Source organism: Echinops telfairi, unplaced genomic scaffold, assembly GCF_000313985.2.
Source record: "Echinops telfairi isolate 266 unplaced genomic scaffold, ASM31398v2 ScPeMD7_3;HRSCAF=10, whole genome shotgun sequence".
NCBI lineage: Eukaryota > Metazoa > Chordata > Mammalia > Afrosoricida > Tenrecidae > Echinops > Echinops telfairi.
This window is the reverse complement of record NW_022103899.1, coordinates 1,904,258-1,924,441: the sequence shown is the minus strand read 5'-3', so window position 1 is coordinate 1,924,441 and position 20,184 is coordinate 1,904,258. Positions and strand designations below refer to the sequence as shown.

General features: G+C 36.7%; 1 protein-coding gene across 3 annotated transcripts in view; it reads right to left on the bottom strand.

Moving 5' to 3' along the window:
* Window positions 1–20,184, bottom strand: part of MTX2 (metaxin 2) — a 67,279-nt gene that overhangs the window by 8,902 nt on the left and 38,193 nt on the right. For all 3 annotated transcript variants that reach the window (XM_045295882.1, XM_045295881.1, XM_045295886.1), the window contains 6 exons: window positions 9,820–9,892; window positions 5,974–6,050; window positions 4,079–4,171; window positions 3,533–3,571; window positions 3,023–3,148; window positions 1,926–2,002 (listed from right to left, as the gene is read on the bottom strand). In XM_045295882.1, the coding sequence (XP_045151817.1) occupies window positions 1,926–2,002; window positions 3,023–3,148; window positions 3,533–3,571; window positions 4,079–4,171; window positions 5,974–6,050; window positions 9,820–9,892 (485 nt within the window). The remainder of the gene's footprint in view (window positions 1–1,925; window positions 2,003–3,022; window positions 3,149–3,532; window positions 3,572–4,078; window positions 4,172–5,973; window positions 6,051–9,819; window positions 9,893–20,184) is intronic.

Below are 20,184 nucleotides of genomic sequence, written 5' to 3'. Positions count from 1 at the left end.
TGGGGTGAGGTCCGGGTAGTATGGCAGGGACCAGACCCAATCCAGGGATACATATGGTAGCCAACTAAAAAAAAAAAGGGGGGGGGGAGAGAAATGGGTAATGGGGTAACAGGGCACTAACCCATGCAAGGGGTAGGTTTTATCTATATCTCCACAGGGAAAGAGGAACCAGACTTCAACCCAGTGCTCCAAGATGTGAATGCAGGGAACCACTAGAGAAGTCTAAGGGGCTTGGACCCAATTCCAACCCCTCCCCCCAGTAAAATTTACTTCAGAGGACAGCACTGAAGCTACAGCTCAGGGAAATGGGCATGTCTGATCAGAGCACACAGGAGCAAATGAAGGGGGAGGAAGAGAGAGTGGAGCACATCTGGGTCCACCAAGCCTGGAGGACGATATCCCCGCTCAGAGCAGTCAACGTACAGAGAGGAACATATGGCCAGCCTACTATGAGACACGACATACCTCACTGACCCATGGCCCTACAGGGGACAACACTGAAGACACAGTGTGGGAACTGCGCTCAATCTGACCCTACCACACCGAGGCAAAACACTAAGGGCGTGCAACAGAACAGCAAGGGGAGCAGAGCAAGGAAGTCCCGAGGGAGTACCAAAAATAGACTGTGGGGCCAGGGCGTGGCACCCCATCAGACTCCACTGGAAAGCACTCCTAAAGGTCAACAAACAGACCTTGAACTATTTACAGGCTTTTCTTTTTTTGTCATTGTTTTTCTGTTGTTGTTGTCTTGTTTTGTTGCTTTGTAGGTTCTTTCTGTTTTAATAGTACTGAACAAGTCAGCATCTTGCTAATATTTCATAGTTCCAGACACAGTATCCCAAATTACCTTTATTTGTACTTTGTCATATTATGAATGACTGGTATACACTATCTGCCCTTGGCAAGATAGTGGCAAGATTAACTTCTGATAATACATTAACAGACTACAGCTATATATATAAGTAATCACTTTTATACAAGGAACAGAAGGAAACTTTGGGCTCCTAGACACTACCACTGTGCCTGTTTGATTACTACAAGCATAAATTTCAAGTAACTAAATCTTTTCATAGATATTTATTGAAGAATTACAACGGAACTTTATTTATTATCTATAGAATTTATTAGACTACATTAAAATTAATGTCAACCCTCCCTGCCTCCCGCCTCCCTCTTCCCAGCTCCGGCTCGGCCACCAGCTCCGGCCTCAGCTCCCCCTTCCCGGGTCCCCCTCCCCGGTGCCGAGCCCACCGAGGGCCCCTGTCCCGCCCCGGCCCAAAAAAATAAAATAAAATAAAATTAATGTCAAAACCTGTTCACTTGGCTGTTCATTAATGGTCTCTTTTGGGGAAAAAGGTAATCCACTATCATGAGAAAAAAGTTTGGAAGCTAAAGACATTGAGTTAGTTAATTGTGCCAGCCTGGCCGATAATCACATGTGGGGCTAATTGAAAGGCGGAGGGATAAATGGGTGGTGAGCCTCGCCTTTCTAGTTCTCCGGTCTCTTGTTTTGTGATGGTTGCACCGGGTGCAGCTGCCTTAGCAGTTCCCTGCTTCAGCTTGCAAGATTGACTTCCTACAAGACATCCCCAAGGAGAAGCCACATGGACCTATCCCGATGCAGCCCTGGGTGCTGGAGCAGCCGTGTGGAGACCCCTGCTAGTGCTGAGATGCTTGTTCGTTCACTGACTCAGCTTTCCTCCTGCAATCGGCGTCATTGCCTCTGTGAGGTGGAGGACTTTGTGGACTGGTGTTGGGTTAATGGGTTAATGTTGGACTTGTGGGCTCGGGCAGCATTGGGTTGGAATGTTTTCATGATGCACATTTTCTTTACATAAAACTCTCTCTTATACATGAGTCGCTGTGGATTTGTTTCTCCAAAGTACCTAGACTAATACAGACATAAAAAGAGTACAATTTCTTACTGCTTATTGAAGAAATATGGTTGTGTCCCCAGTCTTTGAGAAAGAGCTTGGCAGCATTGGTCTACATCTTCTAAGACCTAACATCGTCAGCAGACCACAAAGGAAAATACTTAAATGAGCAAAACAGTAACAGATGCTTAAAACTTCATGTAAATCACATTTTATAAAACATAAATTAATTTCCTATAATATTGTCAGACTAGAGGCTATGTATATAAGTAATAATTTTTATACATGAAACAAGAAAAATTGAGAGCAAATTTCCTTTAAAAGCAAATATATTCAAGTTATTACATATATAAGGGTTACCATTGATAGCTTTTCCCTCAAAGCCCTACTCCTTGTAAAAAATGCTATTTTAATCCATATCTTCAAATGCCTTTGCACATATAAAATAATGACACTGTTGACCCACCAGGAGTAAAAGCATTTGACTTGTTTTTCCCACTAGTAGTGATGGATTTTATTTACTCCATCCCTATTCATTGGCCCCGTCCCCCTCGTGGCCAATGGCACACATCAGTGAGATGGCTGGCTAGGACTAGGAAACAAGAGACATTAATTAGCTTAATGATGCTCAAACTCACAATCTTGACAAGATACGCTTTTTTTTTTTTTTTACATTTTGCTACTTTGGTAAATTTAGGACAAGAGCAAAATACATATTTTTGTTTTGTTTTAAGCCCTGCTGCTACTGATAACAATAAAGAAGCACACAATATACAAGTTACACAGTAGCAGGTATAATATGATCTCATTTAAAGAAAACATTCTAAGATACATCTAGGAGAATGAATGTTGTCCAAGTTGCTCCCAGTGCCAAGTTCTATACAGTCAAATTTCACATGGATTTTATATCCTTTTTACACTTTTCTGCCATAGATATAAATGTACATATATTTTTCACTTTAAGCGTGTATTTTTATTACTTTAAACATGTGTGATTTTTATAAAATATATTACACAATAACCACTTCATGTAAAAACTGTTTACCAAACATTTTGCTGAGTTTAGATTATGGAGGGATTTATTTAAAGGAGTATCAACACAAGAATACTTTGTGTTGAGAGCTTTGTCAACTACAACTGGAACTGACCTGGTCCAGAGTCTTGCTACCCCAGCCGATCGCCTTCATCTTACGTTTGATTTCCCACTGTTTCTGATAGGCCAAAACATGATTCAGAGGCCAAGGGTACGGAGATCCATACCTAGCGTAAGTAATCTAAAGTAAAAATAGTTTGTTAAGAGCATGGTTCTTAAAAATGAAGAGGCGGCTTACAAATAAAATTCTAATGGAAACATATTTCAGAGAACACATTTAGAACAAACTGGAAAAAAATACATAGCTTGCAGTCTAAAAAATTAAAATTTTAAACCATTCGCTTTAAAAATATATAAACTTTTATGTACTTTGCAACCAGTTATATCAAACAATGACACATAGCCTCCCTAAATTGTATGTGCAAGCAAAATTAAAGTAAGTGAAAAACTATATCACTAATGGTATAAACCACAATGTTTCATTTATGAGCAGGGACTTGAGATTCTGAGCAAAAGTGTTTTCTCATTAAATTTTAATTAAGATAAATGCTGCAGAACCACTCACCTCCCTTACTGTAGCTTCATCGCACCACTGAAGATACAACTAGGAACAAAAGAATAGTCACTAAACTTTGCAATGCCAAAGAGAAAACAGATTTTTAAAAGTTATTTCCTGCACCGGTTAATTTTTATCAGCCAACTTCATAAAGGTAACATGTCTTCGGAGGTCTGTTTGTTGTTGTTGTTTCCCCTTAGCTAACTGTGCTATAGTGAATCATTACATTCAATCATGATACTCTATAAAAATAGTAGTTGTTATTCAAAGAGTAGACTCCTCAATATCATTAAGGTATTTTATAAACGATATTTAAGTAAATTGTACAATGCTGAACAAAATAGTGAGTGTGCAAGAACCACCAGTGTAACAAATGGAAAATCTAGAACAGAAGAGGTTGCAGCTTGAATATTGGATCAAATAATGTCGGAAAGCACATTAACCCTACAATTGAGTATTTTTTAATTTCCCAATAACTCTAAAATAATACATTTTTAAAGTATATTTTATGGGGTTTGGGAGGCTACTCTGAAGCCCTGTTATCTTCTATTATACCTCTGCAGTCAACAGCATATTGTTGACTAATTCCATGTAGGCTTTCATTTCTGCTTTTTGGACTTCATCCAGCCCATCACTAAGCGAATGGCCCTAGAGGGAATTTAAAAAAATTTAAGGGTGTCATATAAAATACACAAATCTTTCAGCTATCTTACCACCAAGTAATATGACATCAATGTTTCTACTAGAAACGTCCAATATTCCTAAAATAAAATTATTTTTATGAAAGCATATTTATTATTATTGATAGTATTTATTTCTCATTATAAAAATGTATCTTTCAAAAGAAAAAATTACATTAATAATTATTGCATGAAAGAATGGTCAGTAAACCTTTTTTTTTAAGCGACTAACACCCTAGTAACAATGTCAAGTAATTATTGAACTGCTAACCTTAAATTAAGGTCATGGTTCAAAACTACCACCCACTCCATGACACACAGACACGGCTGTTTGTTCCTGTACAGATTCACAGCCTCAGAAATCCTACATAAGGTCACTTTTAGTCAAAATAAATTTGATGGTAACCTTTTTTGTAATTTTTTAAAATGTTAAAATATGTGCATGCATTGCTTATAAAGAGGCCAATGATTTTAAAAATAAAGAGGTACAGGGAAGCTTTTGGAATCAATTAAACATCAATTAACAAATGGTATAGTATAATAAGTGGTAGATAAACAAAACATATATCCTTTAGTTCAACCTGGTAATCTGATGAAAGTTGTTCAAAGCGCACACATTATAACATTGTAATATCACTCAATATCACTCTGGAAGTTATCCTAAAAGAGATAATCACACAAATGTACAAATATTTATGTTTAAGAATATTTATCTTAGTACTCCTTATAAGAGTAACAACAACAAAAATGACAACAACCTAAATGCCCATCGATGAAGGCTTGAGAAGTAAATTACAACACATCAATACGACAAACTGCTACAGAACAATGCTAAAGGTTGGTAGATAGCTATCGCCATTAATGTAGAAAATGTCCAAGTATATAAGTTGCTAGGGGAAAATGCCACCATCTTTTCATTCTATTTTCCACAAACTTTGGAAGCCCCCACATGTTGGTGATTTTAAAAGGCAGGTTGAGAAATAATATATAATAATTTCAGGGCTGCTGAGTCTAACTCATAGCAACACTACCGGATAGAGCAGAAATACTGCAGAGTTCACAAAACTAGAAATCTCCACGGCTGACTGCCTCATCTTTTGTCCATGGAATGGCTGGTGGGTTTGAACCATGAACCTTTTGATTAGCAGTCCAACAACACAGAACCGAAAGTGTCACCAGGGCTCCTTAATAGTATATCTATATTTTCTAGATATGCATATAGAAAGTTCAGAGGTGACAGTTCCCAAAGTTTTAATGGCAGTTGCCCTTAAATAACTATTAAAATCTAAAAGGAATAAATTAAAGGTAGAATAATTTAAATGGATAGACTGGCACATTCAACTTTTAAATATATCCTATATCCCTTTCTAGTTTTTTAACATTTCCCAATTGATTGCAATATACTCCTATCCCAATGAGAGCAGCTGATATAATGAAAAATAATCCATTTTGATTTTTTAAATAATTAATCTGACAGTTTATAACAATCTAACAGTTTTCATTTAAGACAAAAATGCTCATAAGCATAAGTTAAAACGTATCTACCATTTTGGAAAAATCAAGCTATCTCTTGCTGCCATTTATTTACATTATGGGGGGGGGGGTGTGTGTGGACAACTTATGTTTTAGAATTATTTCTCCAGTAGTTTGTATTGGCACTTTATAAAACTAGGTTAAAATCAATGTAAGTGCTAAGACATACTAAAGAATGATGAATGGTTTATTTAAGAGTCACTGTAATCAAATCCATTTAGTATTTTTTTTTATTACCTTGGCTTTAACAAATTGGACTATTGGGCCAAGTTCTGATACGACTTGATTTCCCACATGAATAAAAGGCACTTTACCTGTTGAGGGAAAAAATGCATGAAAACACTTAGTAAATTAAATTCTGTGCCAATAAAAGGAAATTAACATAAAACTGGATAAATTTTATTAATACAGATATTTCATTAAGCTAAACTTTTTTAAAATTGTAGTCAAATGTTGGTAAGGTCTACAAATTTTTAAATACTCATTACTATTTATAAATTTAATAACAATTCTCAATTTGTTAAAAGAATAAATTAAAAATTTTAAACAATCAGAATAATTTCTTGAGTTCTTCACCTGGATATACCTAACAGATCCAATATTCCCTTTTCAGAGGTAACACTAGAAAAATCACTGTACAGTAATAAGTACTAATCATCCCAATTTCTAAACTCGGGCAGTAATTCATGACCAATGATACATTTCAAAGAAATGTAACTGGGTGTTCTCTTCAGAGTACAATAAATAAATCTGTTTTAAACTACATTTAAGGAACCTTCTGTGTTTCTGCCTTCTAATTTTAAAGATCTCATGTCCATCAGGGTCACTGTTTTAAGGATATATTGGGACGTTAAAAATATCAGGAATTAAAAGAATTAAAAATTCTTGAAAGCTAATGCTAGCTTGTGTGTTAGTTACACAAAATAGAGCCTCAACATACATGGGAACAAGTAATATACAATGCACAAAGAACAAGTAATATACTGTACTTATAAAGGTTGGTTTCTCTAAGTAAATGCCATGTTGAAAAAGTAGCACCTCATTTTATACATACTACTGTTTGATGAAATTATCAGAGATGAAGTGAACAAAATTGGCTCCAAAAAGCAAGACGGACCATCCCAAAAGTCAGCGGATGAAGCCTGCTGTCAGACCTAGTTCAAATGGAGTTCACAGGAACAGCAGGCTTCCTCTTGCTCCTCTTTCAATAGATTCACTCCTCTCTGACACAGTCAACCTGAGGTTAATGGATGAGGTGCAGAGCACCAACAAAAGCGGCTCGGCTTCCATGGGATGACATGCACTACAAAGGGATGACAGGCCTTTGGAACGTAACAATTCAGTAGATGTACTTAGAAGAACGTCCATGGTACCAAAGTAAGAGCACTGGATTCTGCATTCCTTCTTCTACCCTTTACAAATCTTGTAACTGCTAATAATAATATAAGTTGTTAGGCTCTGAGATAAAATGATGTAAGAATGAGAGTGTTTCATGAATGAGCCAGCCTGAAGATTATTTGAAGATGTGACTTTTCTAGGCTATTTCTCATTTTCTAACGACAGGAGTTCTCCAAAAATTCATGGAAAATCTGAATTAAAAAATAATAGAATCTTCCCATGAACTGTCTGACAGCCCCTTGTAGAGGGTCACTCTGAATGCACATGGACTGTGGCACTCGGGCTTGGGCTTTTGGTCACTTGGCGTACCCCAAACAAGCGTGCGTTTCCTTCCCTTTCTTACAGAGACGGAGGAGCACAGATTCTAAGTAGAGGGGTCACCCGAGTGGCCGCTGGGCATCCTAAGTGACTGGATGGAAGCAAGCTGGAGGGTTGGGTGCATCTCCAAATATAGAGATGTGAAAACGAAGGCAACAAATCAGAGGTAAATAATAGTGTTTTCTATCATAGACCTGACTCTAAATGAGGCGAATGTTATATCATTCCAATCATTAAAAACCAGGCAAGAGCCCAGCGAGACAGTTATTCTCTGGAACTGATAAAAGTTCACTCTTCCTTAGCCTAAACGACAACTGAGGAGACTTGACTCGTTGTTTTTTTTTTCATTTTAGGCAAAATGATCATTCTAAAAATGATCATTCTATAGAAAGCAAGAACATGCTGTCAAGAAACTCTGAAAATTCAAAGAAGGGATCTTGGACGTCAACGAACCCTATCTCCTCATATTACAGATGCAGTCATTACGACTCAGCCAAAAACAAAGTGGGAGAAAACCCCAAGGAAACAGCTAATATGTGACAAAACCACAAAAGGTCATGGTGAAATTACCCTTAGTCTTAGCCAAGAGGTTTTTGACTATTGCATGCTCTTCTCTGCTTTAATAATCTGTCAAATAAGCAAATAAGCAAAATTATGATGAAAGGCTATGGTAATTTCAAAATGAAAAAATTTAGATATGGTACTAGAACAGTGGTTCTCAACCTGTGGGTTGCGTCCCCTTTGGGGGGTCTAATGACCCTTTCACAAGGGTCACCCGATTCATAACAGTAGCAAAATTACAGTTATGAAGTAGCAACGAAAATATGTTTATGGTTGGGGGGGGTGTCACCACAGCATGAGGAACTGTATTAAAGGGTCGCAGCATTAGGAAGGTTGAGAACCACTGTATTAGAACATGCCTTTTCAGCTACTGTATATACTCGAGTATAAGCTGAATATCAGCCGAGGCACCTAATTTTACCACAAAGACTGCATTAAAAATTTGCTGAAAAAACTCACTTATACACAAGTATATACAGTACATATAGGGAACTCCTATGACTGTACATATATGTCTCTGCAATATTTATATTTGTCTTTCATGGGGTCTAAAAAAAGCAGTGCAGTATAGTCACTTTAGGAAACAGATTTTAACTTTAGTATTAGCCAATGGACTTTGTATATGTAGATACATAAACTCATTATCATATGACGATATAGAGAAAAAAGATGGACAGGAAGCAATAGAATTCATATGACCAGGATTCGGTAAAAGTTATAGAAATGTAGGTTTACGCTGACTCACTCTGTAACTAACCTACAAAAATGTATGCATACATTGAGTCACTATGTGACTGATCTACAAAAAGCTAAAATATTGCTAATCTAGAAATTCTTTTATGGAAATGATTATTCACATATATGCCATTATCTTTTCATTCTATTTTTCCACAAACTTTTTTAAGCCCCCCTGGAGGGAGCATGTTTTCACAGACATTAAAAATGTTTAACTACAAAGAGCAGACAGCTCCCAAAGAAGTAAAGCAACACTTTATACCAAATGATTGTATTCAACAGTTACTAATAAAGAAATGGGCCTATGTGTTATTACTGCTCTATCAAAGCCATAATAACAATAATTCATTTCAATTATATTTAATATTTCTAAAACATCTTTGGGGTACATTTTTATGCTAAAATTATTTTAATCATATTTATTGTGAATGGTACTTTAATCTGCTAACACATAACATTGAAGAAAAGTTAACACTGACTACTAAAAACAGCAGATAAGCTGAAACTTTTAAAAGAATTACCTTTTTTTTTTTTTAAAGAATTATCTTAAAACCCATTAAAATAAAGTATTAGGGAAAAGGTAGGAACAAAACTTGCAGTTGTGATTTTAACTCAAGTCTATACAAGCTAATTTAATTATTCTATAATCTCTCAAGCAATTTATAGAAATGTGATGAATAATGAGTACTATGATTAATAAGTGGATTAATATTAAAATAAATGTATCTTCATATATTATAATATGCAATGTAACAGAATAATTCATTAATATTAACTTTTATTTCTAAACAGTCCTATAACAAAGACTGGGGAAATCAGAGTTCATACCTTTTCTTAATATTTACTATTTTAAAAATTCCTATGATATCTCAAAAACTATCTCTGACTACAGAGTTGAAAGGATTAGACACAGCCATCTCCAAAATGTCAAGTCTGCAATTGATATCTCATAAAACCAAAGGAAAATTCCTCAAAGGGTAAAAAAAATAGGCATTTTTAGTACGTTGGTATAAAATGGGCTGTCACTAAATTTATAAATGCAGAATTATAACAAAGGAAAACATCACTTACCAGAGGGAGACATGTATTCTGCATTTGACCTACAAACCACTTTGATAGGCAGGTTACACATTTGCAAAAAGGCCTGTGAACAAGAGAATTACAGTAAATCTAGTGAAAGCACCTGTACATTTCAACACCACGTTTCCCTTTTCTACACTGAAGCGTTGAAACAGTACCCAGTAATACACTGACAGTAACACTCACAAAGGTAAGCCAACCTAAAGTAAGGATTTGTTTTCTAAACACAAAATGCCATGTCAGTACTAAAACTTATTATGACTTAGACACAAGTAGATTATTAAAATGTAAAGCATTTATTTACATTTAAGAAAGAAAATGCAAATTATCCACACTTCTTTTTCCCATATTAGTTGGTAAAACTAATTATTGTATTAGGTAGCAACACTGCATGCTGCTTTCGGTGTATCTGACAGATAACTGAATCCACATTTTAAAAGCTGTTGTTTAATCCCACCACTCTTTCCAGGATCACTTTTTTCCCCTCTTATTAAGGAAAAAACTCTCAAACATTATTCTGCTACTTCAATGTTCTTGCCAACCTAATAATTACTCAAAATCCTGAACTGTCACTTCTATGCTAATCCAGTTTTATTATTTTATAAGCAACTTAAATATCCAATAAGAGAATAGGTAAAATCATCTGTGATAAATCCAAACCATAGAATGTTAAATAGTTGGTTGTTTTATGTTGTTTTTATTAATTATGCTTTTGAGGGTTTTTTATGAAAATGAAAAATATCCACATTATAATATAAATCATACTAATTCACTTGTAAATATTTCTAAGCTACCAATGAACTCTGTGTCTAGCCCATAAACCTTCTGCCTAGTCCTTTCTTCTATTTTTCATATGCTCAAAGCTTACTCACCTTGTTCTTTCTGCCAGTACCACTTGGCTAAATCATTTGCTAGGCTCACAAGATCTACATATCTTCTTTCTACAAACATATTCAACTGAGGAGGTTCTAGGCTACAGTGGTTTTAATTGTGTACAAATGAGAACACAACACTTCTACCTATTTTGAAAGTGAAAAAACTATTATGTGTCAAATATAAATTAAGATAAATTAATGTATTAATAAGAATATTACTTATCGTATTCTAAGACCATTAAAATATTAAGATCATATTGTAAGATACCTACTCTGACCCAACAGACCCATGACTTGCCATGGGGAGGCTAAGTACAATCATTTCCTCAGTTCTAGATTGGAAATCAATTCTGACAATAGAGGTTAAATTCTAAGAGTATTAAGCAGTGATCGATATCTTGTACAAAGAACTCCATTTACCAAAAAATCTGTGAATTTTCTTCATCAAACTTGTCTTCCCAAAACTCTAATCTATCAGAAATGCTTTCCTGTAAGATAAACTGCACATGAATCTGATCCCTCTGGATCCTCAAACTGCTCTATGAACTTTGGAACACGTAACTGATCTACCCAAGTGAATGTAACCACGTAGAAAGTCAAAGATTTGCTTACGATTTATTTTGTTCAAACTTTGTTCCCCTTCCAATCTTCCTCATTCCCATGGCCACAGCCAGGATAAGAGAGTAGAGTACTTCTAATTGGCCTTCCATACTGTTCATGGGCTGGACCAACAATAGTACCTAAGAGTTTATTGTGACTTAGTTATCCAGCCCTTACCCCTTATTCTCTCTTTCTTTGCTGTGGTAGAACTTATAAATTATGGCTGAGCACATGACTGCCTGAAGTTAAAAACTTCATTTTGGGGTATGGCCAAGGTCAAAATTCTGGTTAATTCACTCAAAATTCCGGACATCTTCTGGGAAGCTTCTTGCAATAAGGGAGTTACACTCCTCCCTTTTCTCCTGCTGAGTAGAATGTGGAAAGGATGACAGCTGCGGCAGTCCAACTGAACCCTCAAGCAGAAAGTCGGTATTCTCAATGGTAGAGCAACAAGAAGAAAGCAGCCTAGGCCCATGATGATCACCGAGTCACAAAAACCCAGATGTCAATATAGCGAAAAGTTTGCAATCTTAATCATTTGAAATGCACCATTCAGTGACACTAAGTACATTCACCATATTGTGATACTCTCGTCACTATACATTCCCAAAATGTTTACACCATCTCCTAAAAGAAACTCAGTTTTCCTTCAACAATAACTCCCACTCCATCATCCCTCTCCTCCATGGCCCTAGTGCCACTAATAAGGACCTGCCTATTGGACATATTTCAAAGAACTCAGTTATTTCTGACGCATAGCAATCCTGTGAATTGCTGATACTGTACTCTTGACAGGAGTAGAAAGCCTCATCTTTCTACCTTGAGACGATTAGTGGTTTAGAACTGCTGACCAAGTAGCTAGCTGCCGAACTTGTTATCCACTATACCACCAGTACTCCCTGTTACACCTACAAGGAGACCATTTAATAGGGCTCATTCAAATTTATGCATCTACCAATAAAGCCAATTGAAGAATTCTGAAACTTTTCAATCAAAAATTGGTCTAACATGTAATCAAGATGCATTGGTAATACTGGTGACTAGACTGAAATTTGGAAATACAAGGGAAAGATTGTAAAATATCACCTGATGGAATTCTGCAAGACCAACAGTTATTCCTTGCAAATGCCTTATCTCAACAACAAAATCAATGACTATATGCATGTGGACCTCATCAGATGGAATACACAGAAAGCACCACAAGACCACATGCTGACTATTGCTAAGTTACTTCAAATTGAAGCAGAAGAAAATTAAAAACAAGTCCACAAGAGCCAAAATACGACTGTGTGTACAACCACCTGAATTTAAGGCCATCTTAAAAACAGATTTGATGCACTGAACACTGATGACTAGAGACCAGAGGAGCTGCGAAATTACATCAAGAATATCTTACATGAGACATTTTTAAAAAAGAATATCTTACATGAAGAAAGCAAAAGGTTACTAAAAGGACAGGGGGAAAAAGGAAAGACCAAAGTGACTATCAAAAGAGACTCTTGACATCTGTTCTTAAATACAGAGTAGTTAAAGCAAATGCAACTGGAGAGAAAACGCCAGAGATAGCTCAAGAAGGCGAAGTACAGTTTGAAAATGAAATGTGCAAAGACCTGAAGGCAGAAAAACAAAGGGAAGGACAATGCTAAGCATACCTGAAGCTGACATCACTGAAGAAAACCTCACGCATTCAAGCCGTGAGTGGCGATATTGAAGGATTCTATGGTTTAAATATTGAATGATGCAGGAAGCACCAAAAAGATGAAAGGAAACCAGCCTGAGCCGATCAAGAGGATTCGCTCTTTGGGTCCATTTAAAGGCCACCAGGCCACCAAAACTCTGCAGATCTGGAAAGCCACCAAGTATTGGGAAGATGCCACTGTGCAGAAGCAGTGTGTGCCCTTCCAACATTGCAACACCATGGTTGCTATCTCGGAACTGAAAATAATAAGTTTTACAACCAAATTGAACTCACTGCCATCGAGTCAATTCCAACTCATAGCAACTCTACAGAAAAGAGTAGAGCTGTCTGTCCCTATGAGTTTCCAAGACTGCTAACTGTTCACAGGAGTAGAAAGTCATATCTTTCTCCCCCAAGGCAGCTGGTGGTTTCAAGCTGCTGACCTTGTGGTTAGCAGACCAACCAGAAACCACTCCACCACAGGCATAAAGACTAACCTAGGGCTCCTGGTGGTGTAGGGGTTACAGTGTTGGGGTGCTAACCGCAAGGTCAGCAGTTCAAAGCCACCAGCCACTCAGCAAGAGGAAAATGAAGCTGCTCTGAAAAGTAATTACAGTCTCAGAAACCCCAGAGGCAGTTCTAGCCTGTCCTTTAGGGCTGCCATGAGTTGGAATTGATTAAAGGCAGGGAGTTTGGTTATCAAACATATCAGTTCTGAGATCGCAACCATATTTTTATTCTTATATAAAAAACAAAAACAAAGAAAACCATTTTCTGATCCTAATAATGACTCAGAACTCGCCTAATTCCTGTTCCTCAAGCAGACAACTCATTCCAAACTAATTTAAGTGGCTGATAACACAACATAATTTTAATTAAAAACTTATCAAATTCTGTCAGAATAATATTCTATATAACTATTGCCAATGTGGTAATCAGTAGCTAACACTAATAAAAGTTAAATAAAGTTTTATTCAGTAACACTAGCCATATTTCAAGTCCTCCACAGCTGTGTGTGACTAGCGGCTACTGCATGTAGTAGCATAGATATAGAACAGCTCCATTGTTAAGAATGTTCTAGTGGACAGTGTGGGTCTATAACGGTGTTAATCACTACTTATCTTTGCAAGCAAGACAGTCATCATCCCAGCTTAGGGAAACTACTATAAAATAACCTGTAAAATAGTACAGTAGTCACACAATACCCTGTAAGTGGTCAATCAAGTTTTGACAATGGTGAAGCATTAGACTCCAAAGTATTTCCAATTCAGAGAGAATGTTGGTTTTATTCACTTCCTGAGCAACTCTAATTGTGAAAATGATCAGGCAAATTTATTAACACAGGAACATGAAGAACTAAAAAGCAAATAAATGAAAACCATGTTGTCGTCGGGTGTCATTGGGTCAATCCCAATTCATAGCAACCCTCTGTGCAACAACCCGAAGCACTGCCCGGTCCTGTGCCACCTTCACAACTGTGGTCTCTTTGAGCCCTTTTGGTGGCAGTCACCATGTCAACTGTTGAGGGCTTTCTTTTCACCGATCCTCTCTCTACTTTACCAAGCAGGAAGTCCTTCTCCAGGGACTAATCCTTCTGATAACACACCAAAGTACTCGAAATGAAGTTGCATTGCTCTTGCTTCTCAGAAGAGTGCTAGCCGTACTTCTTCCAGTGTAGATTTGCTTGCTCTTCTGGCACTCCATTCTTGGTCAACGCCATGAGTCAAAGGCATCAGTCCTCACTCAGTCTTCCGTAGGCATTGTCTAGCTTTCACATGGCTATGAGGCAACTGAAAATACCAGGGCATGGGTCAGTCATAGCTTTATCCTCAGAGTAACATTGTTGCTTTAGAAAACTTAAAACAGGTCTTGTGCAGATTAACCTAATGCAAATACATCATTTGATTTCTGACTGCTACTTTTCTATGAGCGTGGCTTGTGGACTCAAGCAAAATAATTTTAGTATCTTCTCCATATATCATATTGCTTATTGGTCCAGTTGTGAGAATTTTTGTTTTATGTTGAGTTGGAATCCATACTGAAAGCTGTAGTCTTCAATTTTCATCAGTTAAGTGTTGCAAGTCCTCTTCATTTTCAGCAAGCCAGGTTGGATCATCTATGTATTACAGGGTGCTAATCTTCCTTAAATCCTGATTTATTCATAGTCATCAGGTAAAGGACCTTTAATAAGTTTGTGGGGGGAAATGAAAGTAGGAGGTAATTAAATTTCTGCATACACATTAAAGCCCCTTACACAGATCAGCTTTTCATATTATTGGCTCACCACACAAATTAAATAAGTATGTTGAAAGAATACAACCATGATGCACACCCTTACAGGTTTTAAACCATTAAAAAAAAAAACACCCCATTTCCATCTAGTTGATTCTAACTCAAGCAAGTCTATAGGACAGAAAAGTTGTAAATCTTTGTAAAGTGTCATATTTTTCTAGTGGTGAAACTGCTGGAATCGCTGCTGACCTTACAGTTAGCAGCCCAACATATCCACTATTCCACATAGTATTCCAAGCCGTGCATGAGAGCAATCAAGTGTTTTGGAACTCCCATTTCTTGCAATGTTATCCATAATTTGTTAGGAGCTGCACAGTCGATTGCTTTGCATGGTCAATAAAACACAAGCGAAACGTCTTTTTTAGTGTCTGTTTTCCGGCAAGAGCCACAGGACATGAGCAGTGATGGAGAGGGCTCCTGGCCTCTTAGGGATCCAGCTTGACTTCCTGGCAATTCCCTGTCAATGTACTGCTCGCTGCAACCATTTTTAAATTATTCTCAACAAAACTTTACTTGCATAATTTTAAACCATTTTACTGATGTACAATTTACATACCCTACAAATCAATATTCCATGTTGTATTTGTGATATTATTTAATAATTTCTTCATTCTACTGTGTCTTCTTTCTTTGGAATGGCATAGAAATCTTCCAGTCAGTTGGAATATATATAGAGAATAAAACTACACACATTTGACTTGTACGTTACAGTGATTTAATAGGTTTGATGAAATTTCAACATTCTGAAGTGGCAGGGTATTAGGATATTTTTTATTTCTCAAAAACAATTTTTTCAAAATTTCAAAAAGCAATTACAGATATCAATAACTATATGAGCCTCAAAAACTGAACTTATATATTTTCTTTGCAACTTCTCATAGAGAACTAAAATAATAGTGAAAAAATAGGAAAAGGTTTAAATTCAGGAAAGCACAGAATGGGAGAATGGGCAATAGCAAAGCGCAGTATCAAAAACGTAAGTGCTATGGAAAGGGTCAGATCTGAACTGAATTCATTCCCACCAAGTCAATTCTGACTCAGCAATCTGACGGGACAGAGTAGAGTTTTGGACTTTGAACATCTTTACAGGATCAGACAGACTCATCTTTCTCCCAAGGCGCAACTGCTGAGTTTGAACTGATGACACTGTGGTTAGCTGCTAGTCGTAGCCCACAAAACTAGGAAAACCAAGTACTACAGATGGGGTGAGAGCTAACTGAAAACATAAGGAACAGATGAAAGCCTATGTAAGCACCAGATAACTCTGGCTCCTTGAAGCTGGCAGAAGACAGGTTGATTCCAGAGGGAACCCAAACCAGGCTTCTGACTTAGGTCCCCAAGACAGGGGACACTGGAAACAGAAGACACCACACTAAAACAGGAAAAGTCAGGGAAAGTGTACACACTGAAGAAACAGCCTACAGCCCCCACCCACGCCTATCAGCAACCAAATATTGGCCACCAAATTGCACTCCTCCAGGAGATCTCTCTGAAAGAAAAGACACACAAACGTTGACTGCTGGCTTAATTGGGGAGGTGGAGCAACACTCATTGTGTCTACAAAGTGCACAAGTCAAAAGCCATCAGTTTTCATTATCTCATTCCTAAATAAAGCCAGTTAGCAGAGACCAATGGAAATTTGACAAAAGCTTCTATCATAAAACAAATCACAGAAAAAGGAATTCTGAAGGAACGGAGAAAATATAGTACAGAAGACAACTTCAAAAATATATACTAATGGTTAATATTTACTAAGTACTTCCTATGTGTCTTATACTTCCTCATTTTACACCATGACATCAGTACAAGTAAACTTTTTTTTCATCCACTTGATAAGTTTGTTTTAAAAAAAACACAAATTCCTTGTGTAAATTGGGTAAGGGTTTTACATGTCATCTTAGCATTTTGTATTAAGCATTTTAAACTATTTATCAAACTCCCCAATAATGTACCCTGCCCTTGTGGATTACTATCTCCCTCTTCACTCGAGTTAACATCTGCCAGCCCACTGGCCTACTGCTTCATCCTCCCTCCTCTGCCGCCCTCTCCTTGCCTCCTCGATAACTTTCAAAGGCGGGTCCCTTAGGTATAAGAGGCTTTGTCTCGTTTCTGTTTTTTCCCCTTATAATAGTAGTTTCATACAGTATCTGCCCTGACTCACTAACACTGAGCAGTACAATGCTCTCCAGGTCCATCCACACCATGAGGTGCTTCACGGTTCTATCAGTGTTTTGAGCAATGCATACTGCCCTCGTGTGTGTGTGTCCAAAAGTTTCTTTAACCTTCCTCTACTGAGGGTGGTTTAGAAGGTTCCCATCTTCTTGCTACTGTGAGCAGTGCTGCTATGAAGGTGGCTGTGCACATCTGTTTATGCTATGCCTCTTCCTGCTTTGGGGTATACACTCAGAAGAGGCACTGCTGGATCTTATGGACAGAAGTTAAAATTCTAATTACAATATCTAGGTATGAGAGGATGTACACTGGTGCAGTTAGTAACTGGAAACCCACGGAACCCAGGACAGATGAGCCCATCAGGACCAGGGTTGAGAGTGGCGATACCGGGAGGGTGGAGGGAAGGTGGGGTAGAAAGGGGGAACTGATTACAAGGATCTACAAATAACCCCTTCCCTGGAAGACAGACAACAGAAAAGTGGGTGAAAGGAGATGTCAGACAGTGTAAGACATGACAAAATAATAATAATTTATGAATTATGAAGGGTTCATGAGGGAGTGGGGCAGGGAGGGAGGGTTAAAAATGAGGAGCTGATACCAAGGGCTCAGATAGAAAGCAAATGTTTTGAGAATGATGATGGCAACAAATGTACAAATGTGCTTAACACAATGGATTGTGATAAGAGTTGTAAGTGCCCAATAAAATGCTTTTTAAAAAAGATATCTAGGTATGATATAATAGAGCAGATATCTATTCCTAGATAATGTGACTTCAGAGTTTATGCTTTCTCATGAAGCTAATAAAGAATGTGCTTCACCAAAATAAATATATACATATATAAATACATGCATACATATGATCTAAAAAAGGCAGCTACGCAGCCAACCAAGAATGAACCATTCCAATTAAAGGAAAAGGTGGTATGTTCAAGAAAATTTTAAAAATTAAGCAACTGATAAATTGCCTGATGTGTCTAACCATTGTGAAGGAGATAGCTTTACAGTTCTGTCACAGTATGAGAGAGAAATGAATAAAGGAATTTCTTTACCCAATAGAAAATTATTATAAAAAGAATACATTCATAATATACTGAGTCACTCATCCAAAAACAACCTTGACATGCTAATTAATGTACACATGGAATATGAATTTAACAAAAAAACAGATAACTAGGTAAATCAAAAGGGAGAGAAGGCAACTGAAACACTACAGTGGATGTCAGTAGATACAATTAATATTTTAAAAGGGAAAAAACTTTAAATTAGAGAAATTCTAGAAACCATCTCTGAGGATTATGGCTACTGCAATATTCCATAGAGATTCTAAACTTTTTCTTTGGTAATTATTTCTGCTTCTTATCATATCGGTAATAGCAAGCATCTCGATTTTTTTTAACTGTTTTATTAGAGAAATAAAATATTTTTTAATTTACATGTAAAATAAAGTAAGGCTAAGTGTCTGAAAAAACAAGAACAGTGCATTGATTCAACCTGTACAAATTTATGTATGATTCAAAATAGTTATTAAAAATAGCACTGCAACTATTTTGATTAGAATATAAAACTAACAGCTTAAATGCTAGAAAATGGTAACTTTCAAATGAGAACAGAATGTCAAGGAAACAGCTAAGGTTCTACTAGTACAGCGCATCCCTTCAAGTTACATGGGGTCAAGGTTCCTGACACACTCTTGTTTTTCAGTTCCATTTCCCACTCCACTGGCTTCTAAACCTGCCTTTCTCATAGTAATGAGCACAAGCATCCCTAATTCACAGGAAATGAGTGAGCTCGATGAAGATTAGCATTCATTATTTTTATGGAACTAAACGAAGATTTGTTATTTTATAGACCCAAAGATTACTGCTTTTAAAATGTTAAATCTAACTCCTGGTATATCAGAGATATTTTTTTTTTAATCACTATCAAGAAACAGATATTGTTTAAGAAAACAGTAATAGAAATTTAACCTAAAGAAAATAATTAGCTGTGCAGAAATCACAATTCATTAAGAATAAAAAGCTTTAAATAAAGTAAATTTGCTACCAAAAACATGAAATGCTATTTGAGAACATACACAAATATGGATCACATCAGAAAATAGGACCTTTCTTAATACAACTCTGGAGTCTCTGGATGGTGCAAATGGTTAGCACTCAGCTGCTAACGAAAAGGCTGGGTGTTCAAGCCCACTCAGAAGTACCTCGGGGGTCAACTTTCAAAATAGTAGCTATTGAGAACCCTATACATCATAGCTCTACTCTGACACTCTTGCAATAACCAGGAGTTAGAACTGACTACTGGTGAGTTTTTTCGTGTTCCTTTTTTTTTTTTCAGTAATACGACTCTCACGTGAAAACTCATACCTAGAGCTTAACTCTGGTATCACCAGAGCTCCTTATTCCTGGAGCACGTATTCAATTGTACATTCATCAATATCTTACAGCTGTAGAAAAAAATCAATTCCAGATAGAAAGAAACAAAAATAATAAAATAACAATAAAAAAACTATGAACTTCTCATCTCAAAATTACCTATAAATAAAAAGGTCAAAGTGTCAAAATTAGGTAAAAGAGTTATCAAAAAGTCAAATGCACAGAAAGAATCAATCTTACAACCCAAGAACCTAACATAATACCAACCACAGAATTGGTACTCAAGCTTGTGAGTAAGGAAAGGAAATTACTTTTCTTTTAACCATTTTATTGGGGGCTTATACAACTCTTATCACAATCCATACAT